Here is a 23191-nt window from a genome sequence, read left to right on the forward strand (position 1 = left end):
AGAACATGTTTGGGAGCAAAACTGGAGTTACAATAGTAATGCAGCGAACCAACAACAGGGATTGAGTGAGAAACTATAAAATAAGAATCAAGCAAGCTTTTAAATGCTTTGTAGAAAAATATATGTACATGTTGTGTTTTAATAGGCTTCTGCTATTTCCAGAGAGACCCAATAGGGAGCTGACTGCAGTGTATTCCTAGCAGGATTTTTTGCACACAAGGACACATACACAGACACACACACAAACTAGTGTAAACAAGCCCTTCTACACAACATAGAAATTGAAAAAATACTTTGTGTGTTTGCCATGAAGCCAGCTAAAAACCAAATCAATAAAAATTGATTTTAAAATGAAGACTTAAAGGAAAACAAGGACGAATGCAAAGCATGGTTATTGAAATGTAGGGAAATTCTCAATTTCACTGCTATTTATGGCCAATCAAATCAGTGACTGTTACTTGGAATGGACTTGAGGTTGCCATGGAGATCACAGAGACTGCAGGTAATTTGTTCCTCTCCAGGGATGGTGTGCTTGTGTTTAAATCTGTTGGGTCCCACTGGTTAGTGGATTTTGCTGGTATTTGCTATGTAAATACAGTGTATTAGCTTTCCTGTAAAAGCTTTAAATAAAAAAACTACATTTACATATGGAGTACTCAAAATTATGTAATAGACAATCCTGAATATATTTTCTAAAGATGAGCTATTATGTTTAATATTCTGTGCTTATGCTATAACAAAAGACCATGGGGTATTACAGAGGATACTCACCCTCAATACCCAAATGTTTTCACATAATCTTTACTCCAATGCATATTGTGAGACCATATTCAGTTCTGTTATTCATAAAGTAATTTTGTACTTACGAGTCAGACTAGGCTCAAAGATACATATTGAGACAATGAAACAAGAATCTCAGAAATGCAATGGCGTGTATGATGCAATGTCCTCCTTCAGAACAGAGTGAAGAGTGCTGTTGGTCCCACCCCCACCACCCACCAGAATTGGCCAATAGAATATTTGCACAAAAGTGGGTGGGTCAAAGATTGCTGGACAAAACACTAGAGAACGACGTTTAAACATTACTGTGGGTCAGTGTGCTTGAGTCACATTTTCACGCTTGCTCACTTTCACAGCAGCCACACACAGATTGCCTAACAGCCAGGGACAGACACACTGCCGCTGCCGAACAGTGACTATCAAAGCAACATTTTAAAGATCTCTCAAACCACTGTCAAATTTTTTTGCAGTGCTTTGGACTATTTTTAGACGCCCCCTGTTCAACATACTGGCCTCTCTCAAGCTCTTGCCATCCAAACCAATACTAAAAGCCTAGCATCCAATAAAACACCACGTCCTGTATCCTGTGATAACCTGCAATGTGTGAGAGTGCTTGCATGCTTTACCCCTGTTGAATAAGTTCTTAAACTGTCCCCTGTACATGACACCTATTTACCAACCTTAATCTCTGAAGTATATAGCTTTATAGTAAGGGAATTTTACTCTTGCTGCAGAATGACTGTTTTTAAAAAAAAAAAAATTTAAAGCAGCAACCAATTCAGATTCAAGGAAGCAGGGGGCTCTCCACTTCCTCCTCCCACCCCTCTTACCACAAGGAAAAGGTCACATGAGTTTATCTAGCACTGTTTCAATGGACCAATCCTGAATAAATTCTATATGGTCCAATCAGAGATTGCTTTGCTTCAATTAATATTTTATGACGTGCTCATCTACGTCCCTCTGAACACGAACACACCTTCCATTCCCTTTGAAACATTAACCTTAGAACAAGAATGACACTGCAGTGCCAGGCTGAAAGACAGGCTTTTGCTATAGGCTGTAGTACATATTAATCAGTGGCCACTCTAACATCTTCAAAAATGTCAAAAATGCATCAGAACTCGGTATTCCTTTTATGAAAAACACCTCAGAGTACTGAATCTGTCATTTTTAACAATGGATTTGTCCTTAAGGCACCAGATTTTAAGGCTCAAGTATATATATATATATATATAGAGAGAGAGAGAGAGAGAGAGAGAGCTTGGCTTTTTTTTAACCATGAAAGGCTAGTATCGACAGTATTTGGCTGGACCGCAACAGCGGGGCCAGCCCTACAAACGCGAATGTCTGTGACTCAGTGACTGAGTGAGTGACGAAGTTACACCATAGGTCGGCCGAGTTATGAAGTTACACCATTGGTCGGCAGGAGAGATCCAGCCATACACTAGGTTTTGACCTGGTCTTGTTTTATTGTCAGGTGACAGCTTGTTTTGCCTACAGCAGGCTAGATTTTTTTTTTGGCAGGTATATATATATTTGAATAGATAAATGAATAGTACCCGAAGACAAAAATACTATTTTGAGGATGTTGATATGGTCGATAAATCAATATAAAAATCTTCCAATCCAGTAAGTACACCTCATTGCAATCCAGGCCTTTTCCAGTTAGTGGTAGCATCCATGCATGAAAATGTCAGTATATAATAAACCACCTGGTCAATGATAAGAGTTATGGAAATAATGGAATAAATGGAACAGCATATTCTGTGTGTGATTCATTCTTTCCACTTAAGACAGAGGAGTACTTCACTGTAGAGGCTGAAACACAAAAAAGCTTTTCATTCTGCTTATAAAATAGTGGGCACATGGACTACCCACATTAACCATGCAAAATTTCATCAACTTAGAAAATAGTTTCATACCATGTCAAATGAAATGCGGTATTTAGTGCTTTATTTGTACAAGAAAATACACTTTGCATTTCAGTGCCCCCTCACAGTCGAGGCAAATGTCAAAGCTGACCCCCCCCCCCCCCCCCCCCCCCCCATGCCCCACTCGCATACCCATGCGTACGTCACATTCACAGGAAATGCAGAGAAATCCCACTTCCTTTCAGCGAGAGCACTCCCCTTTGCACTGCTAAACAGCGACCCCTAAATGTCCTACTTTTATTTACTAAACTGCTACGAGGGAAAACGTTAGTGGGGAAAAAAAAAAACTATTACAGTGGAAAACACGGTTCCAATATGAAAATAAAGAGATAACCATGGCCACAAGTGACAGAATGTCAGTGTCATTTTTTGTAATATTCACAATGAACGAATGACAAAAGGCCTACGGTGAAACAGAATACAAGACTTACACTGTCACACACTTTTACGTAATTCGCTAACAAAGTGCTTCAGGTTGTTCCGTTTTTGTAAACACAATATAAGACTCAAGACACTGTTCTTAAACAAAATCTTACGGAAATCAATTACACCTCCCACCTCATTTCAGGAAGATCACAACCGACAGAGATGCGTTTTCAATTGCCGTGTGCAGCTTGCCATCAAACAAACAAACAAAAAAAAAATTCAAACTTAAGTGGGGATTTCTCAGAAATCAGAAAGAAAATTCTCGGACAGAAGTAACAGTTTTAAAGCATAGCTTATAAATCAATTCCCAACAGTTTCAAATCAAGTTTAACCACGCGTAAACAAACAAATAGCTTACAAAAGGAAAAAAATAAAAAAATACAAGGCAAACCTTGCATTCAATCAGAATTCTCATCTGGCCCATTTAGTGAGAGGGGCAGTGTGGTAGAGTACAGGCCTTGGGCTTAGACTCTAGACAGCACTCGTCTTTCAGCAGTACTGCAAGGTGACTCGGGAATTAGGACACAGGGGATCGAGGTACGGTACTCTCAGCGTGGCAAGATCAGGTTTGGGCGGTCGCAGCAGCGCCCCTCTGTCCCAGTGAGGCGCATTGGAAACCGCGGGTCCCGTCCGGCCCCCGGGGGAGCCTCACCACGCCCGGGGGCAGCCCGTCGGCGTTCTGGATCTTCCGGCCCAGCATGGGGCTGCCCACCGGGCTGCTCTCCTGGGAGGCCACCTGCCGGCGCCGCTGCACCCAGGGGCTGCCCGACGGCGTCAGGCTGCTGTCCGAGGAGTAGTCCGCCCAGCGCCGACCCGACTCCGGGCTCAGCCGGCCCTCGCTGGCCAGGGGCGACTTGTGGCCGTGGGGGGACTTGCGCTGGGAGCAGGGGCTGGCGCGGGGGCTGGACCAGGGGCTGGAGCGGGGCGAGACGCCGGGGCTCAGGTGGTTGTTCTGCTGGTAGGCCGCGCCTCCGCCCGTGGTGGGGCTCAGCTTGTTGGTGGACCGGGCCTTGCGGGCCAGCCGGGGGGAGGTGGGGTTGCTCTCCGTCTCTGAGGAGCTGCAGGCGGAGTCGTCGCCCAGGTACTGCAGCTCCCGCACCCGGCTGTTCAGGGAGCGGCTCTTGCGCAGGCCCCCCTCCTCCCGCTGCCGGTCTTTGGGGACCTTCTTCTTGGGGGGCTTGGTCCCGATAAGCACCACCTTCAGGCCCTGGGCGCCAGCCCCGTCCTCCGTCTCGCCCCCCATGGCTTCGTGGGCCTTGATGGCGGCCTCCACCTCCTCGAACTCCACAATGGCGCACTCCTCGGTGCCCAGCTGGGCGTAGCGGGCGCTCAGCTTCTTCAGGTCGGACGGCAGGTCCTTTCCCGGCTTCAGCACCCGCACCGACGAGATGGCGCCAAACGCCCCGAAAGCTCTGAGCAGAACCTCCATGAGGGGTTCCTGCTGCGCCGCCCCGCCCCCGTTGCCGCCGGCGCCGCCGTCCCCGCCCTCCTGCCCCGTCCCAGCGTCCCCGCCCCCGCCCCTCTGGGCCACGCCCAGCTCCGGCCAGTGCTGCAGCTCGCTGAGCAGCAGCATGCGGCTGGGCAGGCTCTCGCTGGCGAACACGGGCACCAGCGTCCGCCGACGCACCTTCCGCCCCTCCTCGTTCAGCTCGAGCAGCGTCGACTGCCTCAGCGCGTACGCCGTTGTTCGCCAGTCTCGCGTGAGGTGCTTCACCTGACAAGATAAGATTAGGAATCAGAAAATGGAGGTCGGCAAAAATTCCTCACGTCTTATCAGATGGAACTTACTTCACTTTATGTCTCCTGAGTGTGAAAAAATGAAGATCTAGGTTATTATGTCGTAAATGTAACAATATCAGCTCTGTATCAAATCATGTTACTGCAATGCGACAATGCCAAAATTGACAGATGCAGAACAGTATTAATTTCAGCCTCTAAAATGTATGATTTAAAAAAAAAAAATCACATTTTCAAAATGGGCAATTATTTTAACTAAGTTTAACAACTTGTTCACCAGGGGTTTTCAATTTGAAGGTATAATTTTCATAAAGCTGGTGACAACTGAATCAGAACATCAAATTGCCATATTAACATCTCTATACAGAGAATGCCCCGGAAACAGAATGTCAACAGCGGCCTAGTTTCTACATGTTAAACAAAGCAGAGCATGCAGGAGCCGACCGACCAATCATACCTTTTTGAAAGAGGTCAGCAGCTTGACGCTGACGAAGCCCATCTTGTTGCGACGGACGTGTTTGAGCAGAAAGGCGTCGTGCTCCAGGTTCTCGTCTGAAAGGTAGTATTCGATCTGTGCCACGAGCTTCTGCGTCAGATCGGGGTCCGGGGGCTGCCAGCTCTCCTCCTCCAGCTCCCCTCCGCTGGTGCCTGCTCCACTACAGGTGAGAGGGTTTCATTGCACCCAAATGATCAATTATCCGGAACAGCCCATTCCCCAAATTCAAAGCAAGTTGCAGTGAAGGGGAAGAAGCTCACTTCAACCATCAACCTGCAGCATCCAACCAGGTTATGCATGCCAGCCATTAGGCCAAAACACTCTCCATACAACAGTGGCGGTGGAAGAGATTAGATTTAGGGTACAGGCAGGAATTCATGGGGTGGGTTTACATCAGCTAAAGCCAGCCTCTCTTTTCAAGCCCACCATACAGGAAAAATCCATTCCCGAAGACTCACAGGAATCCACTGAGAAGCCTACCGATCCTTGTTCGACTGAGAATGTGACCCTACAATGTGTCCTGGCCAGAGCTTCAACACCAGGGTGTTCCAAGCCGATATGAACCAAACAGCCAAGACCTCTCCATCTGGAGAGTGCTCAATCCCAACACACGGCCCAGGCTCCCACCCACATTGCAGGGCTACTGCCATGCCAGCCATGCTGCCGTTTTAACTTTGCGAAAACCAAGCACTCTGATTCATGTGCATAGGTTTCAGCGTGTTTCCAATTTCGCCGATACAACATTATACCCATCACCCACCTGACGAATCAATAAACTACTCTCGATGTGACGTCACTTGAGTTTAATTTTTCTTGACCCGGCACTTGACACTCGGTTTGACTAGAGGAAGACTCTGATGCATCTGATAGCGCAATTTTCCCTTATTAAACTCACTGAACGGACAATCAATCTACCTTTCTCAAACCTGTGAGAAACATTACTCGCGAAATGACAACTGCACTAACGCATGATATCAATTTAACCAGCGGTTAGTAAATAAAGCCAATAAGAAATTCAATAAAACCGGAATTGCCCTGGAATTACGCAAGATTCTAGCCACACCAACAAGTCACCATGCCATTTTCGATTTGAAAGGTTCTTTTACGTCAATGGTATTACAACGCGTGCTCACAGGTGATCCGAATAAAAAGCCTAAACTAGAAGGCGCAGTTCATATTCGAGTTAAAGTTAATGCCCCAAAATGAAAGAACACTTTCGGTAATACACATATAGCCAAGTTGCCTACAATGTTTTATATTACAGTGGACTGTGGTCATAGCCTACACGGTTACGGTTACAACTATTACTTCCTCAGCACAAGGTAGGCTATATGAAGTAAAATGTCATTGCTGCTACTAGACAGACTAAGGTTACCTGGATTTATCGTGTCTCCCAGCGTCGTCTTCACTACAGCTGCCCCCATGGATATCTAGGTGGTTTGGGGAAAGCACTTCCGAAGGGTCTTCGTCTTCAGCAGCCTCAATAGCCACAGTTATTGTTACTTGGGTCCCCATCTCCTGTACCTGTCGATCCATGACCATCCCGGTTACTGTCAGTCCAGCCGAATCCGTCAAGGATTCAAGCGAGCTGGGCAGCTCCATCGTCGCGCTCATGCCCGGAACGAACGCTTCCCTTCCCAGCTCGTTCCTTCCCTCCTCTTCACAAACGATTACACCCAGCTCTTTTTCAGCTACAGCGCAGCTTTTTCCAGCACTCGTTTTGCAAAAGGAAGGATTCGGATAATTTGGGACCTGACGCGTTTGGCACCAGCGCTGTCGGATAGCGAATGGAATCCAAAAGTTGCGCTCCACAGCTTGCCACGGCTCCCAGATTCTGCCCCACGGAGACCCCTGGGGAAGCACGGGGCTAGCAGCTAGCGAGACGCAACTCTGAACAGGGGAAGTGGCGGAGGTGGAAGGATTTTGTGTTCTTACTTCCTGATCTGTAAGAGGCTTTGTCCCTTTGAAACGAGCTCTGGGATTGGGCCATGCAGTTTTTCTACACTCATCCCCAACCCACCAGCAAAAACCGAGCTGAAGCCAAGGGGGAGGCAAAAGAAAGGATAAACAGCGGAGAAACGCATTGATTATGGTGTGCATTTTTCCACTGCCGTCGTTTTTTAATCGTTAGATTTTCTAAAGGGGTTTTGCTGCCAAATAACATGACTTTAAATAAGGAAGGGGGTGGGGTGACAATTTTATGAAACGGTTAACATAATGCAATCAGAAATGGGAAATGCACGTATATCAATTGGATGGACGTGCTGGTTTGACGGACTGCAAATTGGATAATAGGCTTTACATTTTAGATCGGAGAAAGCTGGTCTATTTCTTTTTATTGAGGCACAAAATAAGCTCAACAAAGAGCATACTAAGGCACTGAACGAACGAACAGCGGTGTGCTCGTTTCAGTCTTTAATTTCATCCAGATTTTCTCCTGCGAATCAGGCCTAAATTGTGATTTCACCTAATAGCTGCTGGCGATTGTTGATTAGCTTGCCACAAACCCTGTTGTTCTCCTTTTAAAGCCACTTTATCGTTATGGCACCTGGCTGTCCCTTCCCCATGAAACGGTTGTCATTGCAGATGTACCACAGTGCCACTCTGGGTCTGTAGAAAACAATGTTTGTTCCATTCATACTTTTCGTTTTAAATTATTTTGACGGTTATCTGCTGTACACTTTTTTCTCCCAAGGAATACAATGATTAAAATAAAGATGTAGATCTTTCATACTGAATACTAATCTGTGTACTTCTCTCCAGTCTGCTAGAGGCACAATGTGGCTGTAGGAAGCTAAAGAAAAGCCATCACGCTCCCCAACACATTTCAATGTGACAAAGCACCTCCAGGCGATCAGAGGTGGCTGAGCTCTTTCATCAAATAAAATTAATTGGACTCAGCTGAAGTAAACGTATATTTTACGACGGCATCTATGTTGCTTAGATGCTACATTATCTTTTGCATGATCAGCATGTGCCATTTTTAAAACAATGTTTTGTTCTCAGGTCTAGCTGCAACTAATTTGTTATTCCTCCAGTGTTGTAGTAAATTATCCAGTGGCAAAGAAAATTGTGAGCTTGAGAGAAATGTATTATTCCTCTTGGCCTGAAATGGCCTGCTGGTAAAGTGACTCACGCTTATGCAGTGCAAAGCCTTGCTTTGGTTTGCACCCTGTTGTTGATCGCTATGGTGCTGGGAACATCACTCAGTGGAGGCAGCAGTAAACTCCAGCAGAGGGTAATGTAATGTTTCTGCTGGCAAATGGGCATGTCGTCTTCTGTGAGATGTCATTGATTAGGGGGTGCACAGTTGGTGCAAGCACTTACTGCACTTTTTCTTTTGGTGGGGGGGCTATAATTTAACAACATGATAAATGCCCTAACTGTCAACACAGCAGGAATAGAGAGCTGGCCAGCAGGGTTTTTTCCTGCAGGGTCAGCGTACCACATCAGCACTCTCATCTTGAGCAGGCTGTGTTTAAGCCCCTCCATTTCTTGAGGTCCTTTGTCCTTTGTTGGGAGGGCACCAGCCATTTTGAGACAGCAATCAAAAGCATAAAAACTAAGCAGACAACAAATGTCCCCAACAAACATAACCCCCCATATCACCCCGTCAAAATTCTATGTTTTTCTATTAACCACTACCATGTTTGTGAATTTTTAAATATTATAATACATGATCATGCTGGGTGGCTGAATGATGATAAATAAATTAATAGACTATCTATGGTTGTTTAGTAGTGAAATTTTAATTAAAAACAGACCTAATTGGCAGGTTTCTGACTGTGGTGAGCTAGGGATTGTGTGTGTAGTATGCACCCTGTCCTTGTCTACAACATAACATAGTGATCTTCTGCTGAAGGTACTTTCTGTTTAATCTATATTAATCCTGCCTGGATTGTGGTTGATTATGTGGCTCACAAGGAAAGAAATTCCTCGCCGGTGTGATTTTGGGTTTTAGATGTGATGACAGTGGGTAGGTGATTTTTTTTGGCCTCCTTCAGCTGACAGACTGCTTTGTGTGGTAAGAGCTCCTCCAGCTGTTTAGGACATGCCCACAAAGTCATGTGACTCTCTGACTCATCAAGGGGTGGGCTGGGGACTTTCCTGCCTCACTCTCCCTTTTCTGTTCCTCTTGTTTTTTGTTTTTTTTGTGTTCTCCATTTCAATTTTGATTAGCATATTTTTTCAAGGCTGCTGTGCGGTAGCGAAAGTCATTTTGTGTGTCTCTTTGTGTAGTTAATTTAATTACTGATTGCTGCAAATTGCCTCTGTCCCACGTCACACTCACATTCTGAGTCAGACAAGATATTTATAGCCTGCTGTAACCCAGAGAGGTCTGACTGGCCAAGCCCCTATGCGTATTGTATCACAACAGAAAAAATTATATTGATCCCTTACATGTCTCCTGGCGGCAGTGTGAGCTGTTTCATGGATTTTGATTATCCCTTTATCTCTTGCCTCAAAGAAAACACCAACCAACAGATAATATGTGGTTGTAGACATAACAGTGCTAACAGGTAACTGAAGAGGAGATGACACTGCACACACAACATATAATTTTGCTTAAAATGTTACTTTAAACATTAAGTGCTGCTAGGTGGACCTGTAGGAATTGGAAAGAACCAGGGAATCATATCTGAAAATCTGTGTCGAGGCAAAATATGTTTTATGTTGCCTGGATTAATTCTAGTGAACAAATTATAATGAAAGTTATCATATACGTATTGTCTGAACAAATTTATGAATACATGAGTGAATCTAGCACTGGGTTAGAGGTTTTGTTGTTTTCGCATATGGAGAAATACATATTTCGCAAACAATATACGTTCTGGCAGCCCTACAGGTGAATTGCCTCGCGCTATTCATACTGTGTAGGAACTTCTGAAAATTGTGTTATAGCTCTTTCGGAATGTTTTCTAAGTAGGAGAGGATGTTGGTGTAGCTAACAACAAAACGACATCGTTGCCAAGGAAGTGCAATCTAAGGAGTCATAGCAGCGCTAACGTTATATTTGTGTCTTTTCTGTTTGATTTCATGAAACTGAAAATGAACGCAACTTAACTCGAACTCCCTTGCTCTAACCACAAAATACACATTTCGTTGGCACAACGTTATCAAAGCTAGTTGACTAGAATTATCTCCACCGTAGTCAGCTAATCTAGCTATAGAGGGGAACAATACCCCATACCAATATTAACTGATTTAGGGGGATTTAGCTAACGCTCAACTTTGTAATGCGCTCCCAGAAACCCCAGAATAGTAACGTTAATAAGGGAAGATTTCTTACTCCCACGGTAAGCTGCTTCTCCGCAATTTTAACAGTTAACGTTAGCTAAGACTAGTAGTTAGGAAGTTACCACAACGTTTTGATTCTGATATTTACAGCTAAGTGTCTTCGTTCAGGCTGTTACTTATCATGTATGATGGTGTTGACCTGCTAGTAGCAGAGACACCGTGATCCTGACAGTGTTGTTGATTCCTTCCGCAGGTTAATTTAAAATTACGCCTGACAGCTATGAACACACTTGCCCCGGAGCGACTAGCGCAGAGACGGGTGAGTATTAGGGCTGGATATTGTCAGGTGCTTCACGATACAATATGTGTCCCGATAAGCATGTCACGGTGTAAGACATATAGTCTACTGATGCGCATAGGGATGTGCTATTTGGAAGCGTTTTTAAACCAGATCAAAAAGCAACCGAGGAAGCTTAATTGAGTACAACACTTGTTTATTGTGTACAATAAAAGTAACTTAAACCATATGATGTCATCCAGGAACAACAAACAATACACAAACGTCTTCAGAGTTCAGTAACCTCCCACACAATGCATTTAAAAAAAAGATAACAGTTATGAAGGCTTAACTTTAGTTTCACTCTTAAAGCAGCACTTACTTGGTAACACAAAGGCACATGTCTCTTCAGGACTTAATTAAATTAACCATTGTCTTTTGTAAGAGCACTGTTTCATTCCAGCAACAGGCAGAATCACACCCTCCGAAATGCAACATTGCATCCTTCTCCATCATCGACAACAGCCTGATATTCATCTTTTTTATTTCTTAGCTGGACCTTCGACTGTACAAAGAACTTTCCAAAGAAACGGCCATAGACCCACTGAAAACGAGCCCTCAAAAGCCAGGTACAGTGCTATTGATGGCGGGTGAACGTTGGCGGTTGTTTACTAGTGATAAAACAGAACTTATCCGTTCAGATTTTGTGATCGCTTAATGTAGGAACGTGAACTGGGGTCATTAACCCCCTCTGACTTGTCCCTGTTTCTTCCCTCTCTCTTAATATAGCAGAAAGCAGGCTCAGCCTTCACAATGGCGGCAGGCCTCTCCGAGGGTTTGACTGCGAGTTCACAGGCCCTGAGTGTACCCTTCTGTCGTTCCCTGCTGCGGCTCCCTGTGGCTTCACAGGCGACACGGGCCAGCAGCCCCACAGAGTCAGGTCCCGTCGTGCCGCCCACAGTGCCGATCCCACCTACGCTCACAGCAACCCCAGCCTATCTCAGGCAGCAGGTAAGAGCTCGCAGGACTTTCTGTGATGTTTCCACCCACTTCCTGCGATGTTTCCACCCACTGTCTGCAAAGGTACAAATCCGAATGGCTCGAATGCCAGTTAGCCTTACTGAGTTACGTTATGCAGGATGGCAGCTTCACATTGGCCGAAGTGATAGGCCCTTTGTTTCAAACAGCTTTCCCAGCTGCCCCTTGGTACGACTCCCGCCCCCCCTCCCCGATCCTTGGGTATTTAAAGGGTTAATGACGAAAATATTGTTTCAGGTGATAGAAGGCATTTCATGGAGAATACTCCTCCCAGTTTCCCCCTTGCCTTCCGGTCTCGCGAGGACTGTACTTCCAACCCTGAGCGTCTGGACATGGACAGGTGAGTTTGGGGTAGGAGAGTCATCCTGTGGTTTGAACACTTGTCGGTAGCCCTGACTCACTAGGTAAGAGTCATTAATGTGGCAGAAATGAACCATGTTGCAGTTTCCTTGGGTCTATGTATATAATTTTCAAAGAGAGTAATAAATAATAGAAGCAAAAATGGCCTGAATGTACTAACTAATTACGGATTACTGGTAATTAGTAAGTAGCTCATGATTTATGCAGTGTCATGTTCTTGCCAGCAGGCGGCAGTTTTGTAAAGCCTAAGACCAATGTTGCTCAGCATTCAGTTATCAACATATTTTGCAGGGATTTCAGAACCATGAGAGCAAGTTACTTAGGCAAGTAATGGAGTCAATTATGTAAATATTCTCAGGTGTCTTGAAGGCCAGTAACATTCTGGCCCTGTTGAACTGGAATTCGCTCTCCCTCCAGTCCGCAGTGCGTCTCAGTGACGCAAGGCAGAGGGCAGAGCATTCATTAGGCAGCAGGGTCATGTGACGGTGCGTGTCTTTCTTGTAAGGCGTGGCCTGGAGGAGTGCCCCCTGCTGGAGGGGGAGGAGAGGCTGCGGCTGCTCAACTTCCAGCACAACCTCATCTCCCGCGTCGAGAACCTCTCCCACCTGCGGCGCCTGGTCTTCCTGGACCTGTATGACAACCGCATCGCGGAGATGTCCGGCATTTCGGCCCTCGCCTCGCTGCGCGTGCTGATGCTGGGCAAGAACAGGTGTGGCGCCGGCGTCGCGTCGAGCTCGCGGGCGTGACGCGCGATTCGCGCGCGCGCAGGCGAACGCAAACATGCTAACATGCACGCATCCGCTGACAGGCACATGTAAAGCTTTACCGGCAGTCTGTCTGCCTGTTTTCCCAATGACGAGAAGAGCTTTTGACATATCTGTGTACCCTGACTTGTATTTGCCGTGTTCCGTCAATGCTGCAAGATCTGACCAATCGCATTAGCAACATTTCTGCCGAGCGGTTGATCTCTGCACAAGGCACGCTTCCCTATGAAAGTCCCGTATCACCTTACTTTGAAGAGCTGGGCAAGAGGAGATGAAAGTTTCAAACCATGAATGGAAATGCCACGGGGATCTCATTGCCATAGTCTGGTTTTCCTCCAAATCTGTAAAACATGACATTTTCTTTCTGGATCACTTACCGTTGGCTTTCTAAAAAAAAAGGGGGCGTACCACAGCTTTGGGTTACAGTGGGCCTTTTTCAGAGTCACGGAAACGCAACTCCCGTATTCCTGACAAAATGGCCACACTGCAGGAGTTCTGCCCTGCATTTGTCCCATCCTGAGAGTGGAAGGAATCCCACACATGCCCATTACATTCTTCACATCATAAGTTCACAAGTTAACTGTCCTTAATGTGGGATTTTTTTTTTGCTACATATATGATGGCAGATTTCTTTTGTAAAAAAATGAAAGGAAAAACATTCTGACCTAGCCAAAGGGATACTTTGGAGCAGTGTACCACACGGCACTGACCTATAGAAATGAGTGACATCCAACGGGCTGACTTTGACCGACTGAGCCAGCATGTCTTTGTCACTTTGATGCAGCTGATCTCTGTAACCTATGCAGGAATGTTTCATTTCTGTTTAACCACACACACAGTTTTAAAAGTACATTATTTTAGCAGTTGCCTTGCATTCAGTAGGCAGAAGCTACTCACCTAATTGATGGTGGAGTAATTGACATTCAATGAACTGTCATTAAAACAAAAAAACTCCTCCAGGAATGTTAAATAATGCGTCTCACAATTTTCTCTTGGTTTTATGACCCAGACCAAAATGACACTTTTTGTCTGTTCATTCTCAGAATCAAGAGGATTTGGAATCTGGACTCCTTGACGAAACTGGACGTTCTCGACCTGCACGGCAATCAGGTAAGAGTCCCCCTGTGCTAGAATGGGATAAAGTCCAACTTGCGTTAAGTAGCCTTGAGTAGCCTTTCACAAATATGTTTCATCCGTCTGTTTGCGTTCGGCTATAGCCTCCGAGAGGTGAAGGCTCCGTTAATTTAGCCCACCGTATTGTCGGTACTTAATGACTGACGGCGCACCGCTGTGGCTCGCAAAGTTAGAGCAGGAGAGACACCTCCTCCAGACAGCCGGTCCCTGGCGCGGCGCGACGGGCTCGCTCGGCTGGCACGGCCGGGCGCGAACGCTCTCATTAGCGGCTGAGTGGAAACGCGCCTGCTAGGCTGCCGCCCACGCGCCGCTAGCCGGAGCTTAACGCTTTCGTTCCCTGTGGTTTTGTTTCCGGGAACTGAGCGGCGGGACCCCTTGCACGGTTCCGGCCTTTGGCGCATGAGGGTTCCTTTGAGGGGGCGGGTTGTTACGCGCGTGTCGACCCCGGGGGGCCGAGCCTGGCGCCCTGGCGTTGCCAGGAAACCCGTTTAGGCCCGGTTGCTTGGACGCGGGGGCCGGAAGCCCCAGTTAGCCCTGGCGAGGGAATGGGGGCTGAGAAAGGGGGGTTAGTGAGGCCGGCGGTACGGTCAGCGTGCTTAAAGGCGGCCGGCAGCTCCGTCTGTGTCTCGGACCCTTTGGGCCCCCGTGTGTCTGAGGCTGGGTGGACTGACTAGAGCAGCGGTCCTTAAACTCCAACAGCCCATGACCCGCTTCGCCAGTGAACTCTTTTCCTGTGACCCACTCCTTAAATCGAACCCAACCAAGCATGATATGGAATTAAAGCTTTAAAACAACTGCACTGGCAGTACGTTGTAGTTAGTACTGTGCACATAAGTTGTTCAGCGTTTCATCCTGGCCGGTGTTAATGTGCATCATTGGATCTTTTTTCACATCTTGTAACCCGCTTGAACGCCAGCAGCTCACAAGCCGCAGTTCTGGAACCGCTGAGCTAGAGGATAAGTGTAGCCGGGGGATGTTTTAAACGCCGTGTGACAGAAGCTCAGAAGCTCCGGACAATGGATTTAGCAGGCCGAATTTGACAGCGCGTTCCGGTAAGAGGCCGATATTACCGAGGGCCTTGGGACATGGCGAAGGGCTCTGCGCGGTAATGGATGCCTGCTCGCGGCCACAGGCTGCGTTGCTATGGCTCACTTGTGCTAAACACATTGAAGCAGACTGTGTGTGTGGTCGCAGGGCTTTCACAGTTTTAACAAACCTCAGGGGGAGAAAAAAAAACAAACAGGAAAGATAAACAGTCCAGGGTCTGTTTGCAGCTCACTTCCTCTCCCCAAGTTCGTCCAAACGGACTCTTCGTCTCGCAGCTTTGTATTGTTATTCATTAATTCCCTTTTTTTAAGATTCTCATTATTATTTTTTTTCCACGGCTATCAAAGGGACAAGACGTTTGGCAGGGTGGTCCGCCTTTCAACCGCGAAAGGAAAGTTTCGCCGGCGCGTTCGTTTCTCGGGCCGCGGCGAGGTCTCGGTCGCATGAATGCCGGCTTTGTGGACCTTCCCCGCCGGTGGGTTTTTTGCGAGAGGTCCGGCTCGGGTCGCCGGCGCTCAAACGGCATTGAAGAGATCAGAGCGCGCTCGCGCGGGGGTAGCACGGGGCCGCCGGCAGCGCCCGAAAAAAGGGATAGAAGATAGAAGAAAAATAGAATAGGAAAAAAAAAGAAAAGAGAGAAAGATTGTAGGTTGGAGCCCGCTTCAGTCGTTCGTGAGGAGATGCAGGTCTGGGGAAGGCCTGTCTCGCGCTCGCTTGCTCAGAAACTTCCTCCTGCTCAGCTCCTGGGCTTGTCCTGTCCTGCGATTACTGCCTGCTGCCACGTTTTAAATCGTCTGGCCTTGAATCGCGCATTGGGATCGGGTTGTTTGTGGGGGGAGAAAAATCACGATGGACCATCAAATTTCTTTGCTTTTGAGAAAAGGCCTGTTTGAAACAGAATGTGCTGAGTCATTCCCACAAGTGAGCTTTGCGTGGTTTATATACGAGTCTTTATCTTGTCAGGTAGGCCAGCTGGAACACAGCTCTCATAAGAAGTGATGACTTGGGGAATCGAGGTGGATTGGGAATGCGAGGAATTGTGTAACTGATCCGCTGTAGGGAGGTGATGACTCTACACCAGATATCTCTAAGCAGCCCTACCTCACTATGACCCAGCTGTGCTGAGTTCAGTCTTTCTCCTTAGCCTGAAAGCAACCCACCTCAATATGACCCAACAGTGCTGAGTTCAGTCTTTCTCCTTAGCCTGAAAGCACCCCTGCCTCAATATGACCCAGCAGTGCTGAGTTCAGTCTTTCTCCTTAGCCTGAAAGCACCCCTGCCTCAATATGACCAAACAGTGCTGAGTTTAGTCTTTCTCCTTAGCCTGAAAGTAGCCATCCCTCAATATGACCCAACTCTGCTGAATTCAGTCTTTCTCCTTAGCCTGAAAGCACCTCTGCCTGAATATGACCCAACTCTGCTGAGTTCAGTCTTTCTCCTTAGCCTGAAAGCACCTCTGCCTGAATATGACCCAACTCTGCTGAGTTCAGTCTTTCTCCTTAGCCTGAAAACACCCCTCCCTCAATATGACCCAACTCTGCTGAGTTCAGTCTTTTTCCTTAGCCTGAAAGCACCCCTCCCTCAATATGACCCAACTCTGCTGAGTTCAGTCTTTCTCCTTAGCCTGAAACTAGCCTGCTGAGTTCAGTCATTCTTCAGACCCCTAAGCAGAGATCTTCAAGTCGTCCCTCTCTTGTAAACGCACACACTTTGCCTACGCACCCCTCCGACTGTAAGCTCCCGCTGTGGTTCCAGCTGTCTCCTGTGAGTTCTGTTGATTCCTGTAGGGGGCAGCAGATCTCTGGGGAGACGGTTCCATAATGCTTTCAGCTGTGCTTGGGTGGACTTCACACTTGGGACAGGCCTCCCAAGGAAATGGAGAATGGGAAACCTGATAAATCCTGTCTGGCCTCCTTTTTTTGTTTTTTTGCTTTCGGTCTTTTGCGGCTGCAGAGCGCATTCCCTCACAGGGATGTCAGGTGGCTTTTATTTACGCCCGAAAATGTAAAACTTACTAGGTCAGGCAGCTGTGAGCCGAGAGGCCGTCGGGTCTGTTCGTCAGAGAGACAGAGAGGGAAAGGGACGGCGCTGTCCCGTCGGGTTTCTGGCAACGGTAAATGGTAAATGGACTGCATTTATATAGCGCTTTTATCCAAAGCGCTTTACAATTGATGCCTCTCATTCGCCAGAGCAGTTAGGGGTTAGGGGTTAAGGTGTCTTGCTCAAGGACACTTCGACATGCCCAGGGCGGGGTTTGAACCGGCAACCCTCCGACTGCCGGACAATCGGTCTTACCTCCTGAGCTATGTCGCTATGTCGCCCCTATGACGGGTAATTTGTAATTAAACTCTCCGGCTGAACATGTGCCTCCTGGACCGCAACGCATTCACGTTGAAAGAGGAGGGCGGCAAAGCCGAGAAGGAATGCGAAGGAGCCCGACTTGGCGATCGCCGGAGCGGGGCGCCGCGGTCGGCGCGCGTTCGAGACGGCCGGTGCGCCGGGCCGGAGAGAATCGACGCGGTGAGCCGTAGCGCGGCACGGTTAAACACGTGGGGGGGCGGGGTTATCTGATCAGGCCCCGATGACTGACGGCTGGAAGATAACGCCAGGGATGCGTTTGCGGGGCGGCGAAAAGGCAGCGAGGCGTCCTCGCTTTGTCACCGAACCGGAAAGAAACGCCGTGGCCACCCGTGCTGCGACGACGCGTTCTACCGGCCCTTCCCCTCGTGCCGTCGTTTGGTTCCACCCTCTTAGCGCGGACACTGAACCTCACCTCTGCCGCGCTAACGCCCCTCCCCAGGCGCCCTGACCCTGTGGAGGCACGCGTTCGAGGCCCGGCTGCCCCCTCCCCCGGAGCCTCTGTGGAGCGCGGCCTGCATGGGACATTAACCCGAGTGGAGCGCTCCGCTATCGTTAGCAGTCATAACAAAGTCATTACCGTTCCCAGATGTGCCCAAACCCCCCCCCCCCCCCAAACGGCCTGCCGCTCGCTCTCCCCCGGACGCCAACATTAGCAATCGAAAGGCGCGGTGGAGATGTGGCACAGCTGTATGGTCTCTGTGAACGTCTACGCGGTCTAACTAGGTGGCCGGCTCCCGCGTAGCTTTTGGTCCTTCCTAATTCCTAACCACAGGAGGTTCAGGTTCATAAAAGGAGTTTCCTGTGGAGTGCTGCGGCACAGAACTGCCGCTGCCTCGGTGTTGTTCTTGGTCTTTCACTCTTCAGGCATATTCATGAGACGCGTCAAATTTGAATATTTCGCCTCTAACGGCGAAGGCAGCGCTTTCGATATTAAAAATATGGGGCGGAATATCCGGGGGGGTGGGGGGGTGTGCCGAATCGGTTCTGCGGTCTACGGGGGCCGGCCTTGACGTGGTCCGGGTCTGGGATAACGAGCGGGGACGAAGAGGGCGACGCGGTCCGGGTCTGGGGTAACGAGCGGGGATGAAGAGGCCCCGCTTCCTCCGGGCCCGTCTCCTGTTACAGCCCGGCGGAGCCCCGTCCGCCGCTGCCGTGGAATTCTACCTTGCGAGCGGACGTGTGCGGTCTGGCCTTGATTTACGAGAACCGGGGGGGGCTCCGTCGGTACCTGCGGCTCTTTTGAATGACCCGCGGGGCCTTCGAATCTCTCGAGAGCCGGGAACAGCACTTGGAGGCCCCCCCTGCGGAAGCACCGGCTCTCATTACCATGCTGTCTAACGCGCGGAAGACTGATGACGAAGTGACAGGCGCCTCAAATCGAACAGGCTGCTGTCTCCCTAGCGTATCTCCCTGGAGGGGATGAGTTAGTTAGGCTCATTACAAGGGGCCCCCTCAAGTCCCATCTTCTTTTGAAGGGAAGTCATATCTCACCGCCCCTGGAGAGTTTTCCTCCTCCTGAAGGTCCTTGTGTAACTTTGCTCGAGGATGTACGGTTAATGGAGAGCCCTGCGGCTTCTGTGAGTTCCGGAGAACCCGAGGGACAAGACTGTGCTGTTCTTACTCATTGTGAACCCTGACCTCAGTTGTGCTTCGCTGCGACAAAAAAGAAAAGAAAATTTTGCTGTGAAATACTCGCAGCTGGGTTGCCAGAACCTTATCGTATAAATAACGGTCGCAGTATGCTCAGTATATGTCAACAATATTTCCGACAAATGTTGAATGTATTATGGTGTTTCACTGTAAATAATACGATACTTTACATTTTAGCTGTCAACAGTTTTGTAGCTTCGCTATTTTACCGTAGAATTCGCTTAATATTTTTTTATGTAGCAGATGGCCTGGGTTCTGTTCATGGCCTGGTATAAACTGACTGAAATTTACATTGAAAGTCTTAGCGAACCAAATAAGGGCAGTCTGTGTAAGTGTAATATAGTAACAGCTCAAAGTATGGTGGCTGCTGCACAGGGGGCTTGTGGTTAGTGTCTGTTAAGAAACTGTCTCTGCTAATGGATGCCCATACAGCCTTACCCGAAATAATGATGAAGGCGTGAACTAGCGCTAAGGTATTTTTTTTCTATCCCCCATTTTTCACCTCTCTTCAGTTTGAAATCCTCAGTTGCATTTGTCAGTCTTTATTATTGCTGCATGCATTAACTGTATTTCAGCCAGCTGAATAGCGTGCACGTCCACCCAGAAGATGATTTTCACTCTGCAGTCCACCAGCTGAGGACTGCAGTCATTGTGCAGCTGCTGCAGGCAGACTGCTGGCACCCGATTGGCCAGAGTAGATGCATTTCTCAGCTGAAACAGGGAATACCTGCTCCCTAAACCCCCCCTCTCTGGTTATTGCTAAAGCCGATTATGCTTTGGCCCCTAGAACTCTCTCACCTCATACAGTACGAGAGAAGTCCTCGTCAGTAAAAGCATATTGGATTTCTACATGTAATTTCCCTGGCTTTGTTTTAGCCTTTTCATTCATTAAAAACAGACAGAGGACAAAAGGCAGGATCACAGTGCTGAGTGCAGTCTGTCTGATACTCCGGAGACATGGCTAATCTTTAAATGGGAATGAGAACTGAGAAACCCCGGCCATTGTTTCCGTGTGAACGCATTGAGTCAGAGGAGCGCAAGTCTCCGTGTGGAAGCTTTAATATCTGGGCGGGATCCTCGCTGGGATGAGGTAGCCTGGCCGTGGAGCAGTGGAGGTGTAAGCGATGACACGCAGCTGTCTGCAGCCTGTTACCTCCCGGAGGGGGCGGTGCTGTGTTTGTGTGACTGCAGCTCCTAGGCTGCCGGCCAATCCAAAATCAGGGAAGACTCCGAGCTGGCCAGTCAGCTGCAGGAGATTCACTGTGAGTGTGGAGAGCTGCACTCATTGTACCAGTGTAAGAGGGCTAACATTTATTTTTTAATTCAAGAAATAACGAATGTTGGATTTAGGCTAGCTTTTGTATATAATGTAAGCACGTATACATATAACAGTATATTGTAGCTCATTACAGTAGGCATGTCCACTTTTTGTCTTGTTTGACACTTGTTTGAATTTGTGTGTGTGTGTGTGTGCGCGTGTGTGTGTGCGCGCGCGTGCATGTATGTGTGCATGTGCATGCATGTATGTGTGCGTGTGCATGTGTGTGTGTGTGTGCGCACGTGTGCATGTATGTGTGCATGTGCATGTGTGTATGTGTGCGTGTGCATGTGTGTGCATGTGCGTGCGTGGTGCGTGTGTGTATGTGTGTGTGTGTGTGTGCATGCGTGTGTGTGTGTGCGCGCGTGTGCATGTATGTGTGCATGTGCATGTGTGTATGTGTGCGTGTGCATGTGTGTGCATGTGCGTGCGTGGTGCGTGTGTGTATGTGTGTATGTGTGCGTGTGCATGTGCATGCGTGGTGCGTGTGTGTATGTGTGTGTGTGTGTGCATGCGTGTGTGTGTGTGTTCTCCTTCTCTCCTCAGATTGCGCAGATAGAGAACCTCTCCCACCTGTCGGAGCTGCGTGTGCTGAACCTGTCGGGGAACCGTATCAGCCGGGTGGAGGGCCTGCAGGGCCTGGACTCCCTGACCGAGCTCAACCTGCGGCACAACCGCATCTCCTGCGTGGTGAGTGCCCCGGGGCCGACGCTGGGCCGACGCTGAGCCCCAACCTGCAGGGAGAGGCTCCAGCCTGCATTCAGATCTGGTATCTACGGGCTACATGCTAACTGTGCTACCACCATGAGTGGTTGCAGACAGAAGCGAAAAATTATTATCACTCTTAGCTTTGCTAATTACAGACAGAAACACACCTCCCACCATCTCCAAAGGCTGCAAAATCTTGCATGTTTGTAACAAGTAAAAATAAAAACAGAATAACGAGATCCTAGTTGTTTTAGAGGCTGCTAAATTCTGAACTATAATTGACAAATAACCTTGTATCCGTCCACCGCCCACAGTGATTATTGGCCTAGTTGTGCAGCGCCACTTGAAGTATGAGTTTGAGGTTGCCAGGTATTGTTGTACTATTCACTGCAGTGGAAGTGGTGGGTGGGATAGCAAGTTTATGTCCAGTGACTCGCTAACTTGGCACCCACCAACTCGTGATTGTATTTACACCACTTAACTTAGCAGAGCTAACGTTGCTTCTGCAGCCATTCATACTGATAGCACAGTTAACAGGCAGCCCCTATTTCTCTGACACTTTGCTTGAATGCCGGCATAAAGAATGATGCAGCATCTGCATGTGCACGCACCCAGGTCATGCACTGAAGAAAAGCAAATGCACTGTCAGCTCTATTTCTCACCCATGTCTTTGTTTCCTGAAAACATCTGGGTTGGAAAGGCTTCCATTTTAATAACGGGATATAGTATTTTTTTTAATTCCGGGAGGGAGGAAAAATTCTGCCCCTCAGCAAAATTTTCGTCTTGTGTCTTTCATTATAAGGCTATCCTGCCAAGATTTTATTGCAGGGACAACCTAAACAGGGAAATCTTAAAAGGTTCTCTTGAAGTGTTTTCTCTTCATCCTTGTGAAATATAAAGTGGATTTTTGGAAGAGGTTGCAGGGATGAGCTATAGCTATCAAGGTTTATTTTATAAACAAGTCGAAACCTACACTTGAAGTAAATCTATGTCACGTGCTTGTACAGTGATTCAGGGACATGGTTAAATTATTGGGTGCTTTATCTCATATGCATCTAAGGCTATTTACCAAAAGAAGACAGCCTGAAATAACATGCCCTAAAGAGAAGTTCAGAGAGCTTCACCTTAAAACATGGATCAGTGTATGCAGTGACTGGATTATATCATTATAGATGTTAGATTACATTTGGTAGCCTACTGAAGGCTGTTTCGGGGCAGCTAATGTAGATGACATTGTCCACTTATGTTGGTGGCTATTTATTGAAGTTACTGAATTCAGGTTACACACTGTAGTTTGCTCAAGGGAATTACAGTAGACCCCCTCATTGGATTCATGACCTTTTCACACACGCTCCACAAAGATATGTACTTAAAATTAAAAAATAAATACAGAAATAAAATGTAGCTTCTAACCTGCGTGTGTTTGTTGGAAAGCCCTTCGTGTAGCGTGTTTTTGCTGCCGCGTTAAAGTTTGCGTCGAGGGCATAACGAGGCGTCGGTGAGTAATTGGCGGCCAAACAAACACCGAGCTGTCAGCGGAGACTGGGCGTGGACGCGGGAGAAGCCGGGGAAAATTGCGGCGGAACGTCCGGAATGTTAAACACAGGACACCTAAAACCGTACGCATGCAACCGGTCTCAGGTTTCCCCCACACAAAGCCGTAACCTGCTTAGCAGTCACGCACCGCTGCACTGCGAGACACGGCTTAAGGTGGGGAGCGTTTTTTTTTTCTTTTTTTTTTTCAAATTCTCGACCGCTTTCCCGTCGGCGTGGTTACGGGATGCATCGCGTTGACTATCTGATGACATCATCTTTCCTCAGCTGAGGTGTGGCTGGCTAACTTCAGCAGCTGCATTGACAGAGGTGGGAGGGTGCGATCAGGAGAATATAGCCTGGGGAGATGTGTTGGCACAACGAGCACGACGC

At 47.8% G+C, this 23191-nt stretch overlaps 2 protein-coding genes across 4 annotated transcripts in view; one reads left to right on the forward strand and one right to left on the reverse strand.

Moving 5' to 3' along the window:
* Positions 1 to 2706: 2706 nt before the first annotated feature.
* On the reverse strand, positions 2707 to 7470 carry LOC118228492 (la-related protein 6-like). The gene is made up of 3 exons (XM_035420044.1): positions 6746 to 7470; positions 5332 to 5530; positions 2707 to 4851 (listed from the first exon to the last, which is right to left on the reverse strand). The coding sequence occupies exons 1-3, from the start codon at positions 7468 to 7470 to the stop codon at positions 3700 to 3702; spliced, it is 2076 nt and encodes a 691-aa protein (XP_035275935.1). The 3' UTR covers positions 2707 to 3699.
* A 1008-nt stretch (positions 7471 to 8478) lies between these two features.
* Positions 8479 to 23191, forward strand: part of LOC118228261 (leucine-rich repeat-containing protein 49-like) — a 49396-nt gene continuing 34683 nt past the window's right edge. Inside the window, exons 1-8 of one of the 3 annotated variants that reach the window (XM_035419650.1) lie at positions 8479 to 8608; positions 10862 to 10927; positions 11439 to 11514; positions 11675 to 11896; positions 12161 to 12263; positions 12789 to 12992; positions 14091 to 14157; positions 21104 to 21247. In XM_035419650.1, the coding sequence (XP_035275541.1) occupies positions 8558 to 8608; positions 10862 to 10927; positions 11439 to 11514; positions 11675 to 11896; positions 12161 to 12263; positions 12789 to 12992; positions 14091 to 14157; positions 21104 to 21247 (933 nt within the window). In that variant the 5' untranslated portion in view covers positions 8479 to 8557. Of the gene's footprint in view, positions 8609 to 10319; positions 10668 to 10861; positions 10928 to 11438; positions 11515 to 11674; positions 11897 to 12160; positions 12264 to 12788; positions 12993 to 14090; positions 14158 to 21103; positions 21248 to 23191 lie in introns of those variants that run through there. The other 2 variants (XM_035419647.1, XM_035419649.1) reach the window with 2 other exon arrangements.

This window comes from Anguilla anguilla, chromosome 5 (genome assembly GCF_013347855.1).
Source record: "Anguilla anguilla isolate fAngAng1 chromosome 5, fAngAng1.pri, whole genome shotgun sequence".
Classification (NCBI taxonomy): Eukaryota; Metazoa; Chordata; class Actinopteri; order Anguilliformes; family Anguillidae; genus Anguilla; species Anguilla anguilla.

Coding starts and splice junctions, on each gene's coding strand:
- LOC118228492 (XM_035420044.1), bottom strand. CDS start 7,470: ATGCACACCATAATCAATGCGTTTCTCCGCTGTTTATCCTTTCTTTTG. Junction 5,531..6,745: donor GGGAGACACGATAAATCCAG/GTAACCTTAGTC, acceptor TCTCACCTGTAG/TGGAGCAGGCACCAGCGGAG. Junction 4,852..5,331: donor TGCTGACCTCTTTCAAAAAG/GTATGATTGGTC, acceptor TTATCTTGTCAG/GTGAAGCACCTCACGCGAGA.